This window comes from Sebastes fasciatus, chromosome 16 (genome assembly GCF_043250625.1).
Source record: "Sebastes fasciatus isolate fSebFas1 chromosome 16, fSebFas1.pri, whole genome shotgun sequence".
Taxonomy (NCBI): domain Eukaryota; kingdom Metazoa; phylum Chordata; class Actinopteri; order Perciformes; family Sebastidae; genus Sebastes; species Sebastes fasciatus.
In genome coordinates, this window is record NC_133810.1 from 8,607,574 (window position 1) to 8,629,279 (window position 21,706).

The window sequence follows — 21,706 nt, forward strand, 5'->3', positions numbered from 1 at the left end:
AAATGGAGTGTGCATGTGTATTTGAAAGGGGAGACGGCGTGCGTGAGGCAAGGTATGAAAAAACAGGTTTTACTGACATGTGAGGGAGTAGTGTGTATATACTTACACACACATTCACACTTGTACATCACACTTGTGTGATTTAGTGCCACGTTGAGCTACAAAAGAACATATTTCTAGTCTCAGGTGACGTCTCGCCTCCTTCAGCGAGATTTGGTTTTAATCAAAATGAGGCAAATGTGGCACTAAACCTCAAATATGACTGTGTGAATCCTGACTCTCTATACTGGCTAAGACAAACAAAGTTGTAATTTGTTCATTTTGTTTGTCCTGTAAAACTTTTTGTTTAATTTAACAGTCGCACAGGAATATTGTACTAAGATTTTTTTTACAGATCACATCATCTGTTACAAAAAGCTAAGCTTTTTTAGAATTTCAAATTCCAAGAAATACAGCCTAACGCAACTCAACACAATTTAGTGGACCCATATCATAAGAAAATATCAGGTCCCCCTCCTCTGACCCGTCAGAATGCCAGAAAAAGCCCATAAATACCTTAAACAGAGACGGCGCACCTGTTTAAACAATGGACTTGATTGTAATAAGGAAGGCTGTGACAGAAATTGCTCGGGGTCGCCCCTCAGCTCCGTGTTTACCTTCCCTCCGTTGTTGAAGTTGGACTGAAAGAAAAGCAACACATGCCAGAAACCGAGAGGAGGAGGAGGAGGAGGGGGCAGGTACCTTCGGTTCAGTAACGTCTAAATCAAAACAATATGACCGTCCGACTGAGAGCTTCACCTGCTAAAGGGAGTTGGTCATAAAAATGAGAATTTAGTGAGTTGTATCCCAAATTCTTTGGGGATCTAAAGTGAAAGTCTTGGAAAAGTATGGATCACTTTACAGGAATGTTCTATATGAATACGGTACGTTTTCACTTGTTTCACACAGCTGTTGCATTAGTTGGTGGTTTCCACCTGGTTTTTCTGCCCCCAGGAAAGAATTTCATGTTTGGGTCATAAAAGATCAAAAGTACAATGTCCTGCCGAGGATTTCACAGATTACATTCTTGCAGGAGTTTGTCCATATAATAGGACCAAATCTTATTCCTTCCCTTAATCTAAACTGAGAAGATGGAAGTAGTCAAAGTGGGCCAAAATGTAATTACTTACTATCAAAATAGTTCAGCTCACTACGCAGGGCTCAACAATAAAGAGTGCCCTCTTGCCCAGGTCAAGTAAAATGCAACGTTGGGCAAGTAAATCTAGCAACTCAGTTGCCCGATCCGGCAAATCGTAAAAAATAATTAAACACACATTTTTTTTTTCCGGAGCTGATGATGGAAATAGCTAAGGAGTGAGCCATCTCGCTTCCCTCTCATATATGTTGACAGTTGCACATGCAACGTACCGATCGGGCACTTACCTCGGCAGGTAAAGACAAAGTTTATGAGCTGAAGCGCAAGCAAGCATTTCAATTATCCTGGAAACAGGACTTTAGCTGGGTGGCATTAGAGAGGATGTGGGCAAAACTACAGATCATTTACTTAACTAAAGATTAAACACGACAATTCTTTGTTGTTATTTGATAATCGCTAATAAATAAAACAATTTGTATAGGGGCAAATAAAAATTGACTTCAGGCGAGTAGATTTCTGACCCAAAACTACATTAACATTGAACCCTGCTACAGAAAAAAATAAGAAAAACAACCCACAAGTGTGCTACCAGGAGTAAGTGTCCTTAGCTAAGATGGCTGGACACCTACCTCCTCTCTCACTGTTAGTTACTTCGGATAAAAGCGTCGGCTTCGTGGGCAAAACTGAAATAAAGTAAATAAAACATTAATGCACCAGTCGGTGCAGTTGCTTGAAGTATATATACCGACGTTTTGAAGGAACAGAGATGAGCGTAGCTGGTGTTAAAGCAGTTTATCCAATAACAACACAAAGCAGCAACTGTAGCAGAAAGAATAGTTAGCAGAGTATCAATAACCTGAGGGCAGCTTTCACTGAACGTGTGTGTGTCTGTGTGTGTTCATTCCAGTGTGGGTCAGTTGATAACAGAGTGGAGGGTGGTGGTAGGGGGAAGGTTGGTGCCCTGCAAAGGACTGGAGGGTGTGTATGTCGTGTGTCAGTGTGTTGCGGTACACAGCGGGTGTAGGGGGGGCTTGGAAAGGGTCACAGAGAGAGCTAATAGAGGGGGAGCAGTGTGTTTGTGTATCGGGAATGCGGAACCCCTGGCAGAACAGTGGCTGGCCATGTGTTCCTGCCCGCCTGGAGCCCACAAGCACATCCAGGCAGGAAATGAGCAGGCTACACACACACACACACACACACACACACACACACACACACACACACACACACACACACACACCCTGGAGCCAACAGACAGACAGACAGACAGACAGACAGAGTAGAGTAGAGCGGGAGGGAACACACACACTCCTCCCTTAGTTAAAGACAAACTAAAAGGCTTGACAGTCACCTACTTCTGCTTTCCGAGGAAACTTTTCACTCTGGAGTATTCAAACAAACACACTTGGATCTGAAACCTGGATTACTGGAATATTGTACCTCCCCCCCTCTCCTCATTGTGGATAATATGCCGGATATCATTTCACTCACAAAGAAGCGGACCCCCGAAATTCCTGTTCGTGGTTAGTGATCTTAAAGTTTTTCTTTCTCTTCCATTTAGTCCAGAGACTGTTACTGTAACGTAATGTAAGAGTGATCACGGCGCTAATTCAGTTGAGATTTTTCAAAACTCCCTCTCTTCTTCCTCTGCGCATTCTTCAAACCCCGCGTGCTCCATTTCCTGCCTGCCATCGTTTAACCAACTGGATAGCCAGGAATTCCCCGCGGCGCTGTGGCAGGATAGCTTTTCCACCGCTGGGCCCCAGCGCTCTGAAAAACAACACACGGCTAACTCCTGTTTTTATCTACACTGATTATCTTAAAGAGAAACAGACTTCTCTTTCACTTTACGGTAAAATAAACAGAGTCTGAAGGGAACTAGGCTTCAAATGTTTGTGCTGACAATGTTTAGTTGATAACGATTCAATGAGCAGTGAAGAGAAACAATGAGGAAAGAGGAAATAATGTGACTCTAAATCCTGATTTGGCCACAAAGCCACAGTGTCAGGAGCACGCGCTTTTTGTTGGACCAAACACTGCATATCAAATGCATATTTTGAGCTCATTAGCCTCGTAGTTCTGCATCAGGACCTCCATTATTTGGATCACTTAATTGTGAAAAAATTAGGTGTAAAAGTCCGTATGTTACAGCTGTTGTTTCAGTGTGTCACAACCATCAGTATCTCCTGCTGCTCATCTCCATTTTTAAATTGTAGCTACAGGTTATGAAAATGAATTGGGATAGCTTAATTAATGTTAATGTTGATTGATTTAGTAGCTGCCACTATAAGCTGTGGTATTTCTGGCTTCTCGTCAAACAACATGTGATCACAGATCTAAACTGAGTCTTTGAGTTGTGGTTATTTATAACTTCAGTTACTTGCAAATGATGAAAGTTAATGGGATTCATTTAGGGATTGGATTTGATGAGTGGATTTGATTTCAATAAAGTGCTACTGAATCTAGGGATGTCCTCGACCAAATTCTTAGTCAACTAAAGGCCTTTACACACCGGTGGCGTGACGAATAAACAACACAAAAATGCTAAATACTCACCTGTGAATATTATACGTCTAAGGCTTTTATTGTGAAAGGTAAGAACGGAAAAAGTGGATGTGGTCTGCGCTGCTTTTGTCGAGGTTGAAAGGAGTAATACAGTTCTGGTTCAGACTACAGACTACAGCCTCTGTGTTATTGTTTCATAAATATAGCTGCAACTCAACCGGTTCCGCACAACGTGATTGGTCGATGCCTTAATTCGCAGTGCGAAAGCTCAGAAAATGTACCTTGTTCTGAAAAAAAATTACGTTGCTTTTTCGCCTGGTAAATAATTAATATTATAATATATATGAGAAAAACAACAGTTCTAAAAATATATTGTCTTTGACGGAAAAAAAAAACGCCACCGGTGTGTAACAGCCTTAACATTCATACGATTTTGTAGAATAATCGATTATTTAGTTAATTCCTTCCCAAATGAGTTAGTAATCGACAGATGAAACTGAGTTTCTCCACAAAGAATCACACAAAAGCACCACTTTAAATCTTGTATTTACTATAGATGTGCTCTTAAGTTTCTTGGAAATAAGTCTTTCAGCATGAGAATCTTAGTCGACAAAGACCGAAACGACGGACTAGCCAACTAATGGACTAAAATGGGACAGTCCTAATTGAACCCTAACCGTCTGCTGGAAGAAGGATTGTTCATATATCAGTGTTTGTTTACCACAAATTAGTTTGGTATTTTACTTCCTTGAACCTTCACTAGTAAATCATTGACCACGCTGCTCACTTTTCATCCGTTTCCTCAGGTGTTCTGAGAACTTGCTGCGCTACAAGATTACAGCAAGATAATCTACACTAGTGTGAAATGAATGTACGTTCAGTGAAGTGTGAATGGTTATCTCTCTTTCTCTCTGAGCTACGAGGATACTTTCACTCACTGCGTTGGAGTTGAGCAGCAGCTGTCGGTGGCGCTCTGAGGTCTGAACGAGGCCCTTAACTGATCACCCTGTTGTCTTGCAAATGAATCGTAATGTTACTGAATGACCCACTACGTCATTCCTTGGAGTCTGCTTGGCAGTTTTTTGGTGTGGGTGTGTTGGTGTGTTGGTGTGTGTGTGGTCTGTCTGTAGTGTTGACTGCTGGCCAGCTCTTCTTTAATGTGTGTGTGAGTCAGAGTGGTCAGTGTTTGCCAACCAAACAGTAAAACTGAGAGGAAGAACAGCCAAACTGAGAAGTAGAATAATCTGTGTGACTGTGTTAGACTGTGGTCTGCGGTTTTCTTTCTTTACTGTTGGTCATCATTACCATGGAGACACGGGGGCCAAATGGGCCCAGATCTGTTTAGGTTTGATTTTTTACTTGAAACTCTCTCAAACTTTCTATTGACTCAAATTATACTCTCAACACTGCTGTCTACTCACTGTTCAGCATCACATAGCTTGTCATTTTGGAAGTGAAGCTCTTCCTTTCGCCAAAAACAAAAGAGTTTAGAGCAAGCGAGCAGTTCATTTGTACGAATTTTTGCTGACTAACGGCACATTTTCACCAGATCCGGTAACGGAGGGCGTCTCAACGCTTTCCATTCATTTCCAATGGAAAGCTGGAGAAGCAGTCACCAAGGGCGTAGTGGGAGTGTTGCGGCGAGTTGGAGGGGATCTGTATTTGCATGAAGTTGAAGAATCTCAACTTCATTCAAATGAGCCCGTCCAGCGCGACACGTCTGGCTCACGAAACTTGGACCAACCTGTCAAACTAGTCATTCTAGTTTTAAAACCGTTTTTTACCATTACTTCGCGATCGTCGCGGTGAAAGATAAAATCATTTTTACCGTAATAACTTTCAGAGTTTTATAAACTGCCGTGTCATGTTTTGGCTTCTAACATGTGGATTTGCTACTCAAACTGGACTGGCCTCTTGCATTGTTTTAACAAAGGGCTGCAGAAGTGATTATTTTTCTGCCTTTTTTTAGTTTCTAATACCTTTACCGAGCTAGGGGCCAACAGCTGTACTCCTTGTGTGGCATCTTTCCCAGTCTGTGTGTCCTTTAGCAAGGCATTTAAAGCTCCAGGGTCGCTGCACCTCACTGTACATGTTTGCAATTCTCAAATTGATGTGAATTGAATAAAATTCTGAATTACAGCAAAGGAATGATCAGAATATTCTAAATAGGGCTGTCAATCGATTCAAATATTTAATCGCAAATGAATCGCACATTTTTATCTGTACAAAATGTGCCTTGAAGAGATTTAAGACATATCTTGAAGTCAGAGGTCAAGGGACCCCTTTGAAAATAGCCATGCCAGTTTTTCCTTGCCAAAATATAGCCCAATTTTCTAGTTTCATATGATGCCAGTATCTTCACTCTAGCTTTAAAACTGAGTCTGCTACAACTTAAAAATTGCAAGTTGCGTTAATGCGTTTAAGAAATTATTGGTGTTAAAACAAACTTTGACAGCCCTCGTTCTTAAACATAATTTAGATCACTATTTATGCCATAACATGCAAACTCAGACTCAAACATTTGTTGCCAAATCCACAGCCTATTCTTATATTTATATGAACTCTATTATTGTTTTCATTAGAAGCCTCTCTTGATTAGCATTACTATTTTGCACTCGTGGTCACATCTCTGGTTTTTCCAGGTTTTTGTCACCAGCTCAGGGCCTGTGTTTGTGTGTGTGTGTGTGTGTTTGTGTGTGTGTGTGTGTGTGTGTTTGTGTGTGTTTGTGTGGCCTTAGTTTCTGTGCCGGCTGTCATGGTTTATTGCCCCGGGCGCTGCAGCTGTCACTGGACCGGGGCTGAACCTGTTCTCCCGTCTGCCAACAACTTGTTTCTGCAGAGGGGAGAGAAATCATCACCTGCTGAAATCCAGCACAGGCACAGCTTTCAGTGCTGTGGGAAGAGCTTTCCAACAGCTCATCCAACAAAATGTTGCCGCGAGGAGTAGATCACTGAAGGGTTTTTTGTTAAAGATAAAGACATATTGTTGTAGTGATTTTGAAATAATCATCAGTCCTACAGTGGGGATGCCAAAGTAGTCGTGTGCAAGCAACGCGTTTTGCATCAGCTTCATCAGGTTTGTTCATTTCAAATAAATCTTCTTTTATTTCATGCAGAGATGAAGAGTAACAACCAAAGAGCTGGAGTGCAGTGAGATCTACTACAACAGGGATTTTTCCTGTGTGTGCAGGAGTAAATAAACTCTCTACACTGAAGCCGTGACTCACGGTCAATAAGTGTTTGTTTGTTTGTTTGACGAGTTCATAAAACTCCAACCCCACTTTTATCTTGTCAGACTAAAGCTTTGGCCTTGGCGTGGTTTTAGAGGTTTGTCTCTTATTTCCTCTGAGACACCAGCTGATGCATCAGATCTCAAGTCAGTCGGAACAACGGCGTTATTTGTTGGATACAAACTCAATTACGCACTATGAGTTGACTCAAGTTTGTTGATTCTTCTACTTTTGTGGGAATGCAGTATAGGTCAGAGGAAGAGGAAGCTGCGCTGAGGTGTATTTTATTTATTTTGTCCACATACAGTACATACAGTAGGCACAACAGTCTGCAAACTATAGATCTCCTCTTGCTCCTTTTATCAATAGCAAACTGTGTGTCTCCCTTTGTTTGTTTCACCACACACATACATACACACACACATACGCACACACACAGAGTGAGGAGACGGGCTTGGCAGGCTTTGTGCGCCGCTGACAGGGACCATGCGTCTCGCCTCAGTGGAGTGTGGAGAGATCTGTCAGAGTCGGGATGACCTCCAGGCTAAGGGCTGTGAGAGAACTCTGAGCCCAGCAGACTGCATTCCTCCCTGGGCACTCTTAAAAGCACGCCTGGGTGTTCATGTTATATTTGGGAGCTGTTTTATGGACATTATATGAATATCATTGTATTTATTTATCAACTTACTAGGCTTTGTGAGGCAGGACCTTATGCTTTTGTTTTTTATCAAACCAGAATCAGAATATTTAAAGAAACTTGTGAAACAATTTGGGGAATTTTTCACTGGTGTTGTTGCCTATCATGTGTTGGCAAGTGTCACTGACAGATGACCGTAAACCCCTCGCAGCTCTATGAATGCTTTCTGCAGCTGACACTGACCTCTGACCTCAATGCAGGGAGGTGAGCAACAGCAGGATTTCCCGAGAGAAGGGTCAGTAAAATATGACTTGATTAAGTGATGCAGTTACAAAACAAACTGCTGTTTATTTACTGGGGTCCAAAATAATTAGTAATAGTACTTTTGCATAAAAACGTCCTATATGCAAAAGTAGCGGACTTAGCTTCTGCAGAAGTAAAGAAGATATCGGCCAATTAATCAGCTTTTTCCTGCTCCGAACTCAGTTGACCTCTACAATGTACACATGTTGAAAGCATAAACATTGTGTTGAAACCCATTTCTGTTCCTCCCTGACTAATGTGCTTCTTTTTTTTGTCAATGAACATTCAATACAAAGGGATAATGGCTTTCACTGTCCCTAGATTCACCTGACCAGGGCACTTTATGAACATAATAAGTGTATAATATTAGTGAATAATTTAGTTTCCTGTAGAAACCCTGATATAATCCTTTTAGCCTTAATTGTGTTGCCAAAAAAGGCAGTGAGGCTGTATCAGCAGGGATAGATGCTCTGAGGTGAACCTTTGTTTCACCTTGTTCTGGGAATCCTGAGTCTGAACATGTGGATGTTACACGGTGCAGCTGAGTGCATGTGGCAGTGAAGCGTCAAATAAATCCACTCACAGCTAATTTGGCCCCAGTTCAGCAACAATGAGAAAGGTTTCCAGCAACAATACGGTCGTAGTTTTGTCCAAATTGCAGCTTTCTTCGACTCAAGCCGCTGTGCTCTTTCCTTAGAAGAAATCAGTGCGACGCACCAAAGCTTTGATTTCACAACTTCTTCTTTTCACTGTTTCCTAGAAAATCTGTCCGTCTGAACAATAACTGCTCATCCCGACTTTCATCATTGTTTCCATCATCAGAACACATTAAGAAGACAGGCTTTCATCTGAGCATTAAATCAAGAGGCTGAAATTGTGAGAGTATAGAGCGTCGGCGCCGGTGTGAAACTGTTATTAAGGAAGTGATAAGATGAAAGAAAAACATTTTTTTTTTGGCCAAGAGAGAGGAAAGGCCGACAGTAAGAAGAGAAAGAAAGGATGAAAGGGAATGCAGGATGGAGATGAGGAGAAAATAAAATGAAAAAAAGGGAGAGACGTGAAGTGGACAGGACACGAGAAAGGAAGCAGAGGATGAACAGCAGGAAGGAGAGGATGAATAAATGAAAGTGGATGGAGTGGGAGGGATGGAGGTCGACGGAAAAAGAGAGAAAAGTGGAGGAATAAAAAGGGAAGGGTAAAGAGATTGGTAGGGAGGTTAGTGGAGGTGAAGGGCAAAAGGAAGAGAAATGGAAACCAGAGGGAGCGACCGTGTGAGAGATGGTGTGAGAACGTAACCAGAGAGGAGATGTGAGAGTGAAAGTTGGCCGTCTCCCAGCTCAGCACGCTTCCATAATTAAAACCAGCCGCTCCTCCAGTTCTTAAACAATGCTGAGTCGCCACTTTTAGCCTGCCAAAGGGAGCGAGACGTGTTCACAGGCCGGTCGGTTCTCAGGGATCACCGCACACAGTGATTGAGCTGCTCAGACGGGGTATCTCTCACACTCTCACACACTTAGACACTACATGGGAAACGCAGAGACGTGCATAATTACCGTACGCATAAACAGACACTCGCAGTGGGAGGCCGTTTTCAAAGACGTGGAAAGAAAACGTCTAAAAATTCAAACACAGTATACTGGCAGCGGAGGAGTGTTTGGGCTTCACTTAGTCTGTTGCATTACATCGTGCACTGTGCATGTACATTATGGGGAACAAGTATGGTGTTTCCATTCACATATTTTATGCAAATTTTAAAGTGTTGCATTAGAAAAGCTGTATGGAAACGGCAAAACTCAAAACTTTCTCAATTACGGAAAAAAAGTTTTTACGATAGCTTGAGGTTGTTGTCAAAGAAGAGTTAGATGGATTATGGAAACGCCTTTGCCGAATAAATTCTATTCTTTTTTCTTTTTGAATAGTTTTACATGCAGACTTTTGTATATATTATCCTGTTAGTGTGTTATTATGATTTTAGTTATAAATGTGCAAATCTAATTTGGACAACCTCAGAGCTGACAAATCCTGGCTCCCCCTGTGATCTTTGGCGCTCCCCTAAGGGGCACCCAGGCCGCAGGTTGGGAACCACTGGCCTGAGACATCATGCAGAATCTCCATGTGAGGAGTAAAGCAGAGTGACCCACATGGTCTCACCACAGCATCAGCTGCTCTCCTCCTGCTTATCAGAGGACACAACAGCCGGCCGGGGCTAAACCTGTGACGCCTGCAGACACACTCACACACTGTGCAAAAACCATTAACACAGTGTTGTAACAACGCTTGTAAGATCACTCAAGCATGCACGCTGAAATGTTTGTGGTCAGTCGTATCTGTCGATCTGAATGATGAATGTCGGCACCAGTCAACAGATAAATGTATTATTTCCCAACATGTCTCTCTGAGGATTATATTTTTTGTGGCTGTATGAAGTTGGTTAAGCACTGATTGTTGTTAGTCTCTGCAGACTGTGCACAGCTATATTGAGGTGTCAACCATGAAGGCTTTTATTGATCTACACTCTCTTTCAGTGGTTAGGCCTTCACCACAAACTGTTGGTTTAATAATGTGCTGCTCTAATACCAGCAGAGTCATGTCATAGACATGTGTGGTGACCGAATGTTGGCAACAAATCTGCGGTATCTCTCTTACCTGTAGTCGATAGACCTCAGGTGGTTTCCACTGCATGGTACGGTTCTGTTCACCTCGACTCACTTTTGGTATCAGATCCTTTTCTCTACGCCGTGTTTCCACTGTGGATAGTACCCTCTCAGTGCATGCGGGATTCTCAGCCGATCACTGTAGCATTGGCGCATTAAACTGCCATGACCTCGTCTTCAACAGGACGCTCGCCGAATCCTTTCATCGGCAACCAAACGGAGGAACGTATGCACTACGTCAATTGTACGACTTGTATTTGTGTGTGTACGATTTGTATTTTTAGAAATCTGGGTAGAGTAAATTAAAAATAGCGGTCGCTATTAACGGTAGCTTGTCTATTTAATAATGGGGGGTTTGTGTAGGATGTCCCATGTCGCTCTAGTGACAGTTCTCTGGTCTGGTCTGCAGTGTTTTAACTCCACCGTCTAGTATCGGCTCAGCTGGCTTGAAACCTCGAACGAGGTGGGACCAGAAATGGAATGGTTCTATTTGTACCATCCACGACAAAAATAATCGTCCTAATGTGTAACAAACTGAAGGGAACTGAACTGGACTGCTTGGTGGAAACGTGCCACTAATGTCTCTCAATGAAAGATGATTTTATTGGCAGGTCAAAACCTTTATTCTCTTCCTGCCAGCGTTCGGCTTCCCAGCCAATGTTGTCAGAAGCAAAGTCATAGAGTTCAGCCTTCAGCTATTAATTCCCAACAGACGGAGGCAGAAAGAGACACTCTAAACACGAGGTCATGAATCTACAGACAAAACACATGTGTGTTTAAGGATACCTGCCAAGGGTGAAAATATGTACAAGTATCCTTATCTGAACTTCAGTATCTCTCTCTTGAAAACCTTATTTATTGCAATAAAACTCTAAAAGGACAAGCTCGCTCTTTATGTATTCATCTTTAAAGTGCCACCACGATGATAAAAGATGAGATAAATGTTTGTTGAATTACTAAAAGTGCTTTATAAATGTCATAAAATACTGGAGGCAAAGCTTTTCTGAAAGGATCTCTTCAGGGCACCTTTTCCTCCAACAGTTTTATAGAAGATTATAGTTCTCATTGTGAGAAATGATGTCTTATATTTGGTCATTTGCTTGTTAAATGTTTATATTGCTGTTGATTGACACACATTGTCTGGAAATGAACTGATGTTTCAGTTATATAATACTAGTGCAGTCCCCTTTCAAAACGAGCTGAATGCTTGGTCTGTGGTATTGCTGCTTGCTTCATGAGAACCGCTCAAACAACTTCACACTCAACACTTTGCTTCATTGGGTCCTGAGCAATACACCTGCCATGACATAGTTACATCACACACCAAGTTACATCACACACCCAAGCTACTCGCGGTCAGAAACTCAGAAACACTGGTGAAATACACTCTGGTTCACGGGAAAAAAACAGTAACACTTCCAGGTTGCGGTTACTCGCGGTCAGAAACATCGGTGAAATACACTTAGCGGAGGTAATTTCTAAAAAGGCGCATTCGGTGAAATACACTCTGGTTCAATTCTACGTCTGTTTGGCTATCCGCTCATGTTGACTCCAGGGAGTGAAGAAAAGTCTGGTGGTAACTTAAATACATCCAGTAGTACATCCTGTGTGATGGTTTATTCAAAATGTATTAATGTTGACCGTGTCGTGTGTCCAAATTGCACCAAATTTGACAAAGCACTCCCTGGGGTCCCCAGCAATACACCCGCCATCGGATGAACAGTTCTTGAGATGTGCGAAGGAAATACCCACATATCCACAGACAGAGATTTCTGGCTTTATAGTTAAATATATTGTCTAGGAAATGGAAAAAGTGGCCAAAATATAATATATAACAGTCAGGAAGTCTTTACCAAATGTAGATGTCTGAATGTAGAGCCAATCCTTTAGTTTACATTAGTTTCATGTAAACACATACTACACCAAACAGATGCTACTTCTCATGTATGTAAAGTATCTACATGAACCCTTGGTATCGTTTTACATGTAATCGTAGGACATCTCAGTTTTGATTTGGGCAATTACTGCCGGAGTTCATCCGTGGGTAGGCAGATGTGATTGACTGCATCTGTTGCCTCTGTCAGTGTGAGAGAATTGTCTCATCTTTGGCTTTGGTTTGTTTCTGTTTTAACATTTATTGTGTGTGTGTGTGTGTGTGTGTGCTCTCTCTACAGTTTTGGCAAGCAGCTGGGGGGCAGACGAGGCTGTGAATGCATCACTTTGGAGCCGTCAGAAATGATTGTGGTGAGTAGAGACGCCGCCTCTCTCCCTGTTTTACACTCTTTGTCTGTCTCTCCCAAGCACCTCCCCTTTTCATCCTCCCACACCTCCCCTTGTCTTTGATATTATTCCTGTTTTTCCATCTTTATTTGATGTCTGTATCACCTCTTTTCCCCGCTGTACTCGTCTCTTGTTCATCCTTTTACTCCCTTTCTTTCATCTCTCTCCTTCTTCCTCCCTGTCTCCCACATCTCTGTTCTTCCCCTCTGTGTCCTCCCTCCCCTTTCTCTCTGTATGCACTGTATCTCAAATTCAAACGAGCTTCATTGGCAGGATGTGTTGCCATTGATAAAATTAAGCTATGTATTATGTAGCAATGTTCAAGCCTGAACAATCTAAATACTGAAATTGAATTAACCATATAATAATATATTTGAATACCGTATTGGCCCAAACATAAGATGATATAAGTTTGAAAAGAGAGGGTTGAATTATATTGTTTATTTTTATGAATTATGTTTCATGTCTATACTGTTACCTATGAAATAAGGGGAAAGAAATCTTTAAAAAAAAAACACCAGCAGCTACAGAAAGTGTTGCATTATGGGTTGTTTATGGCCTTAAGGCCTTTACACAAGGGGCATGACGAAAATGTGAAATACTCGCATGCAAATATTATATGTCTAAGGCTTTTATTGTGAAAGATAAGAACGGAAGGAGAGGATCTGGCCTGGAGCAGTAAAGTTTGCCGTCCTGGTTCGGACTACGGAGCCTCCGTGTTGCTGTTTTATAAATATAGGCGCAACTCAACTCGTTCAGCACAACGTGATTGCTTGATGCCTTTATTCGCTGTGTGAACGCTTAGCAAATCAGCCTCCAAAAAAATCACTTTTTCGCCACTTAATATTCACGTTCCTGCCCAAAACAACACTTCGAAAAAATCTATTGACGTGTGCATTAATTGCGTGAAGTTTTCCTCAGAAAAGGGGCATAGTAGTGTCATATAGAAACTCTTTCCTCTTCCAGTGTAGTTTTCACCAAATACATAGACCGCCAGAACAGACTAGACATCTGTATAATTACTGGTAAAACTTTTCTTTAAACTTTAAGCTTACATTTATTGTGCCATATTTTGCATATACAAATGTGTTTCTGTCTGCCTCCACAAGGTCGCAGTGCTTACAAAGTCCCTAAAGTCCCTCCTTGCTTTCCTATCTTCCCTCTCCTGAGTCTCCGTGTCTGAGGGACTAGAGGGATCAGACGGGATAAGACAGGATGAGCAGTAAAGTTTTACACACAAAAAAGCAGCAGGTAGCAGCAGCTCCACTGTTACTGAATAGGATATATAAAACCCTGAACAGATTTGACCTTGTGGCTTCTTGGTCGTTACCTGTCTGTTATCCTTGACCTTTAACTGTGAGGTCACAGGACTCTCAGATGTTACAGGAAGTCCCCTGAAAGAGTTTTTTAAGAAGCCGTCATCTGAGCTTTCTGTTGCTCTGACTGTACCGACTCACATAACTGTCATTTCCGTAGCCAGGGGAACAATGATGAAACCTTATCATCCTCAGACAGACTGTCACTCTGCTCACTTTAAACTGAGGCAATAATGTGTAAGATTTTCATTTAAATGAACGTCAGCTTCTCTCTTTATCGCTTCTCGTTGTAACACAATAATGATTTAACCAGTTTCGCTCTGAAAGTAGCAGTTCTTCACTGGGAAAATCCCTCTGTAATACAGGAACTAATTATTTCTTCTGAAGCTGAAAAAAAAAAAAGAAAAGAGGAATAAAGAAAAACTTTTTTCACCAATGATTGAATTATTTAACTATATCGTTCAGATTTAGTTGACTCAGTTCATAATGTGGGCACATCAACACAATTGAAATCGTAAAAACGATATGTTGTAGTTTTACGGTGGCTTATGTGTTGTTGATTTGTCATATTTAGACTTCAGTAGAGATTGAACAAACCAGATTGATGTTAATTAGTGCGCTTCAGAGGTGCTGTTTTAGAGACAAAGCCAGGCTAGCTGTTTCCCCGTGTTTACAGTCTTTGTGCCAAGCTAAGTTAGCCAGCTGTTGTTGGTAGATTCATAATTTACAGACGTGGGAGTGGTCTTGATCATCTCATGTAACTCTTGGAAAGTAAGCCAACCAGTAGATTTCCCAAAACGTTCCCTTTTAATATTGTATACATGAAAAAAAACATTCTAAAAACACTAGACTTTTTGTGTTATTCAATTATTATTATTGCAATACAACCATAATTTTGTCTTTAATCATGCAGCCTACTTTTTGTATCCTGTTTGTAAGTAAGTGGCCAAACATTATCAAGCAAAGTGAGGCAACCCACAGTGCTTCACAGAACTCAGTGTTTGATTGCTATTTGTTTGGGTTGTTGACTGTAAAGAGAGAAAGTAAGAAAGAAAGAAATGGAGAGCGCGTGGATGATTTAGCAGTTACATAATGGAGCGTTGTAGCCTCTCCCCTCATCAGATATTCCCAGAAAACTGGGAGCTGCAGCAACTAAACTCAGGAAGTCCCTTTTTGCATAACCACCGAATCTAAATGACCGTTACGGTTGAATAAACTAGATTGCTAACAGAGCAGTGACAAAGCAACAACTGTGATACAGAGTCATCATGTTTTTTGCTCTTGCTTGCTTGACTGTGGTGTCTAAAAATAGAGATACTGATATCCATCCAATACTGACTCAAATAGCTGGATTGGATTGAATCGGTGGCAATGAGCCGATCTGGTATCGGGTTCCATTGATTTAATATTTATTTTTTGACACGCTATTATCACCTTAACTTTGACAGCCCTAGTTTATTTGTTAGATTTTGCCTTATAAAGTTAGGAAAGCAATGTTTAAGTCAATCCTGATGTTGCCTTACACATAAAAGAATGATCCCAGTCTCTTCCACACAGTGAGACATACAGCTTATTAAAAAAACACTGGAATCGGATCGATACTGAAAAGGTTGCATCGGTGCATCCCTCTCTAAAAACTGTCGATGCTGGAAAGGAGAGGGACCCGTTGTAAGTCTATCTTTGCTTAAACATCAGTAAACATGAGAGTAAATTCCAGTGCTTGCTCACTGTGCGAATGCATGCAATACTGGAGTTGTTGTAGCAGCCTTGAGGCTGGTGTTTGACCCGTCAGCGACATTCAGGGCTGCAAACTCCACCCAAATAGTTCCAGGGACTTCAGAACATAATTTTCCTGGAAAAGTTCCTGCAATGAAAAAAGGGTTTTAATAGTGAGGTGCCCTTTCATCAAGGCACTTAATCCTAAACTACCCCTGTGGGTCCATTCAGAGGCTACTGCGACAGTAAAGGGGAGTGGTGGGAGTACTGATGATTTTCCAGGTATGATTGTGTGTGATATTGTGTGAATGTGAAGATGGGCATTGCAGGAACAGAGCCAACAAGCCTAGTTGACTCAGTTGTCGGGGGAATAAAGGGTACAATTTAATTTTAAATAAAATAAAGACTGCACGGTGGTGCAGTGGTTAGCACTGGCGCCTCACAGCTAGAGGGTTGCAGGTTCGAATCTGGCTTGGGACCCTTCTGTGTGGAGTTTGCATGTTCTCCCCGTGTTAGCGTGGGTTTTCTCCGGGTACTCCGGTTTCCTCCCACAGTCCAAAGACATGCAGGTTAGGTTAATTGTGGACTCTAAATTGCCCGTAGGTGTGAGCGTGAATGGTTGTCTGTCTCTATGTGTCAGCCCTGCGATGGACTGGCGACCTGTCCAGGGTGTACCCTGCCTTCGCCCAATGTCGGCTGGGATCGGCTCCAGCCCCCCCGCGATCCATCTGCAACCGCTTATCCCTAACGGGATAAGCGGTTGCAGATGGATGGATGGATAAAATAAAGACAAGAGATTGTGGCTGAGGGAACAGATTTGAATTAATCTTGCCATTAAACCGTCCACTGTGTGACGAGTAGAGAGAGATGTTGGTGCTGATGGAGGGGGAAGGAGGAGAGGGATCAGCTGATCGGAGCCTCAGGGAGAACATGAGGTGTTGTTCTGTGTCTGTGTCTACACATATGAGCACGCCTGTTTTCAAGCATTTGCATTTTTTGTCTGAGAACCAGGAAATGAGATTATGAAGAGGCTGTTATTAATATACAAGTATGTCCTTGTTTTGTCCACCTTGTTAATTGTCTGCAGTCCATCAAGACTCAGTGGACGTATATAACAACAAGTACAATACGCTGAAGCCTGAATCAGAAACAGGTTTATTGCTAAGTAGGTTTTCATAATTAAGTTAACTGATTTGGTGTTAACAGTCAAAATATACAAAGTAAGAGAAAATACGGCACAAATTAAGCTATAAAATAGAAATGTACGATACATATTCTGCGTATTTAAGAGCTGTAAAGTGATTTAAAACAAAGAGAATGACAACATTTTAAAGAAGGAATGGGCAAATGTTCATAGTATACATGCAAAGAATAATGTGCAATATGCAAATAGACAGGTGGAGATACACATACAGAACTACGCTAATGTGATGAGTGTTGTCGGCTGTGGAGGGTAAACAGATGTGCTATAATAATGATAATACTGACTGTAAGTCTTTGAAATTGGCAGATCATGACTACCTCATCTTAGCAAGTGCATATCAGCTACATTACCGTCTTCATCGTATCCCAGCTGCTGGGCGATCTCAAGCCATATATTGTCCTTTATGTGGTTGTTTAGGTAGTAGTGTCTGTTGTACATTATTGGGTGTTGAGAAGGGAAACGGCTCGTTGTTATTCCAAAACACCAACAGTCAGAAAAATGTCCCATTAGACCTTAAAAAGCCCGTTCGTCCGACAGTTACCCCGAAAACAAACGAACCATTGTTCCAAGGCTTCAAAAATACACACTCTCCGTGTAACAAACAGAAGCACATGGCTAATTATTATGCAGATTGACGGTGATAAATTGGAACAAAGGATTTCACCGGTCAAACATATTTCCGCAGGCAGAAATCGAGCTCCGTCTGAATATTCCCCCCCGCACAAATGTTATGCAGCTGTGTGCAAGCATTAATAACAACCCACATCATCAGTTTTTATAAATTTCCGTGCGCGTTTTTCCAGCAAAAAGTCCGTGCTCGGTGTGAAACGGCTTTAAAAGTGACAGCAAAAAGCTGTCAGGAACACAAATAAACATGAACATGCTTGCACACTCACTTCCTGATAAATGCATAAACACACAGCAGCAGAGGGAACTGTGGTCTAGTCATACTGCATTGCAGCCAATCAGCTAATTAGGGCCATGGGAATAGTAGAGGGAGTGTAATTTGTGGCTATCGTCATGACTATGGTCACAGGATGGACAGGGGTGACATTCACAGACTGACAGGGCGGGGTTGTTTTTGAGTCTGTTTGTGTGTGTGTGTGTGTGTGTGTGTGCGGTGGGAATGCGGTGGGAATGCAGGGGAATGAAAGGAAGTAAGTAGTGGGAAGAGGGGATTAAGAAATGAATGAATAGAGCAAAAGAGGATGATGCATGCTGAGTGGCATGCAGACCATCAGATAGACGGAGACGAATGTAAACCGACTGAAGAGCAGATGGGAAGTTAGTCACACACGCATTTAAATGGACAGAGGAAACAGGAAATACGGTCCCATTACGGCCGTGACAGTCAGTCCGAAACATAAAGGCAAGACCTCTCAATGGCTGACCGAACTGGTGGTCACGGGATAGATGGGGGCTATACGCAGCCAGAGAGGCACGTACGCAGTGAGACACAAAGATGGTTATATGGTCACACAGCTTGGACATGAAAGTCTCGTACATTTCCAACCTCCCCCCCAGATCTGTGTGTGCATTACCTTCAGGCTGTCTGTCTCGCGAGGCTCGTTAAAACGAGGCAAGATGACATTTTTTTGCCGTGAAAAGCGACACATCGATACCAACGCCGGTCCCCTTTTACAACTCTTATTTGGTATTTTATAGCTGAACTCATATCCCTCACGCATCTGTTTCAGAGTCCATTACAGCTAAACTACCCACGATGCAGCAGTTATCCTTTATATCTCTGCAGAACTCCCTCACATAAGGTTTGTTCCTCTGTCTGTTTCAGCCCAGAGCAGCCATTGAGTCCCCATTTCAGCACAGTGACAGAAAATCTTTGGTTCCATCGTCTCTCTCTCGTGTGTGCGTTTCGCTTTAAAGCCGCTTTCTAATCGATGTGCGAGATTTGTCTTCAATCAAACGGCTCTGTGATGTTTTAGCCTTTGAGAGACATAATCCTAGTCTCTTCGTGGTTTTTAGGTGTCATGGGTGTTATTGTATGTGTTGCATGTGGGAATACAGGAAGCTAGAAGGCAGTTCTTGAACTCATAGACTTTTACCCTCGTCTCATCTCCTCATAACTTTTGGTGGATGATCATGGGTCTGTATGGGAGGCTGCTGTGAATACACATGACTGCACCCGAGGTCTTGTGGGGAAAAAACGAACAATGGGCACTTATAAAATCGCTGTCTGTTGCGTCATGCACTTTGACGAAATCATACTCTTTCGTACTAAGCACATTACCACATTGTATGTTCAAAGGGGCAAGTAGAAAGACTGTGAAAGATGTCATTCCAAAATCCTGCCTAGCTCTTTTATCTTTTATAACTTATAACTGTTAAAGAAACTGTGTGTAACATTTCGGGGGATCTATTAGCAGAATGCCTTCCGCGTTTTTACGCGAAGGCCACCGTAGTTCTCCGACATGCTTGTGAAACTGCGGTAACGTGAGACTTTTGTTGCTCCTAAATTAGTGTAATTATGGTAAGGATGGCCTCTGAGCGAGGAGAATTATAAAATATTCAGGTATAAGAAAAAAATTCAATAAAAAAGAAGTAAATAAAAGACAAGTTAAAGCAAGATAAAAATAAAAAAGGATACAACTTGTCTTGCAGAATCAAAGCATGTCCTCCTCAAGGTCTCAACATATTCAGAATCTCTTAAAAATATCCTCATTACTGACATAGTAAGGCTGTTGACTCACTTAACATTATGCAATGGAGAAAGAAAACAAATTCCTCCCCGTAACAACAGACCGCCACTAAAAGCCTTTGGGGAATGAATTGTATGGCCGGAATCTGTGCTATGCTGTTTTTTTCTTTTCTGCCTGGCGAGGATATTTGTGTATTTACGGTTTCCTGGAGGAAACTGTGGGCTCAGTGATGCTCTGAGCGCGTGTCTCAGACAGCGAGATAGAGAGATAGAGCGAGCATGTGAGTTAGTCTGTCAGTGTGCAACGTGTTGAGCAGCTGAACTCTGTCTTGAACTCTCCGGCTCTCAGAAGAGGACAACTCTCGCAGCCTTGGATTGTTTCTCCTCATTGTCAATCCACTTGTTTGTTCATTTAATTTGGTTCTTTTCTTTCTTTCGTTGTGGATGCTCGCACCAGAGGATGTAAATGTTGCAGGATCCCTCAGGACTTTTGGATCTTTCTTTTTTAAGATTTTGACTCAACACTTCTATTTATCGATTGTCTAGAAGTGTTTCCCTGCTCTTTTTGTTTCTCCCCTCCCGTGGTATTTCCTGCTTTTATGCGTTGTTCTGATACCGTCCTCGCGTCCGGATGAGTGCTCTCCGCTGGCACCGGCTCTCTGCGCTCTGGAAGAACTGGATGTTCAACCAGGAGCCGCTAGAAGAGCAGGGCCAGATCGCAGAAGATCCAGGGCATGAAGCAGATCAGAACTTAACGGAACATAAGACCCAAAACTTGGATTATAAGAACCAGAAATCAGAAATTGAGAACCCAAACTTGGAATTAAACTCGGGTCCCAATGTCCAAAAGTCTGACCTGCTAAAACGGAGCAGCTCTGAGCCGTCCTCTCAGTCCTCCGGCTGTCCCCACACACCTGAAGGTTGTCGGTGCGAATCCCGTAGAAGCTTCTATTCTGAGGAGGGTGTCGACTGTGTGTTGCAGGTGGATAACGGCAGCGAGGGGGACGACGGTTTTCTGCAGAGAGACGGTTCCCAACGGAGGTCCAGACGGCGCTTCAGGAGAGTCAACCCCAGGGGAGAGCGGGAACTCATCACAGACGGCCAAGAACCCGCCGGCTACAACACGGTAGGAGGAACACCATCACCAGTAGCACAATGACAGACTTTTCTGCTCTGCATGTTCACTTTTTAGATTCATGTAAAACAGTAAGAAAGTGTGAACTCATCCAAACCCAATTACACTTTATGCCCCTTAATATTTGATTCCTCTTACTGAACATACATAGCTGGTTTAGGTTTGAATTCTCGGTAGAATTTAAAGTCAGATTTCCTGAAACCTGCTGACATCCTGACTAATTAGTGCTAGTAGTCTCGGCAGCGGCAGATGGCACAAGTTGGAAAGTGTCCACAGCTTCTACTTGTTAAATCCTGCTACTCTTTCTGTAATATTTCCTACCAGAACGGTATGGTCTGCAAAGATCAAGGTTTTCTGTTAAAAATATGATAAGAAAGATGGTGTAAAAAGCTTTTTCACATTTTATATTTATTGCCCAGTGGTACAGAACAATCGTCAAAATCTTTAAGTGCTTACAGACAACGTAAAAAACAAAAACATTATAAGTAATGTAAGGCAAAGTATTGAAAGTCTTGAGTGTGTGTGTGTGTGTGTGTGTGTGTGTAGTTTCCCTCCCACTGATAGGATCACTGAGGGCAGCCGTGTGTCAGTTACAGTTGTGACTAATCACTAAAAGCCACGCTTCGCCACACAAAGGCGCACAAACTTCAGCTCACACACACACACACACACACACACACACACACACACACTCTCTCCCCAGCTCATATAAAGCTCCCTTGGGTGTTACAAAGGGGCTTATTGGAGAGCTTAAAGTGTCCTCTGCCGACCCGGCGTGGCACCGTATAGTCTCTCGGTGATTGTTCCACTTTTTTATAAAATTACATTTCTTGCCTCCAGCCTCCCCGAATCCCACCACATTATATTTTGTGACTGCATTTGTTATGTAAAAGGCACTCCGATGTGTTAGCGAAGCACAAAGAAGCAGGAAGAAA

At 42.3% G+C, this 21,706-nt stretch overlaps 1 protein-coding gene across 9 annotated transcripts in view; it reads left to right on the forward strand.

The window, feature by feature from the left end:
- rapgef6 (Rap guanine nucleotide exchange factor (GEF) 6) overlaps positions 1 to 21,706 on the forward strand; it is a 164,159-nt gene that overhangs the window by 44,042 nt on the left and 98,411 nt on the right. For 3 of the 9 annotated variants that reach the window (XM_074610889.1, XM_074610892.1, XM_074610895.1), the window contains exons 5-6: positions 12,639 to 12,708; positions 20,619 to 20,762. In XM_074610889.1, the coding sequence (XP_074466990.1) occupies positions 12,639 to 12,708; positions 20,619 to 20,762 (214 nt within the window). Of the gene's footprint in view, positions 1 to 2,407; positions 2,659 to 12,638; positions 12,709 to 19,886; positions 20,784 to 21,706 lie in introns of those variants that run through there. The other 6 variants (XM_074610896.1, XM_074610898.1, XM_074610890.1 and 3 more) reach the window with 4 other exon arrangements.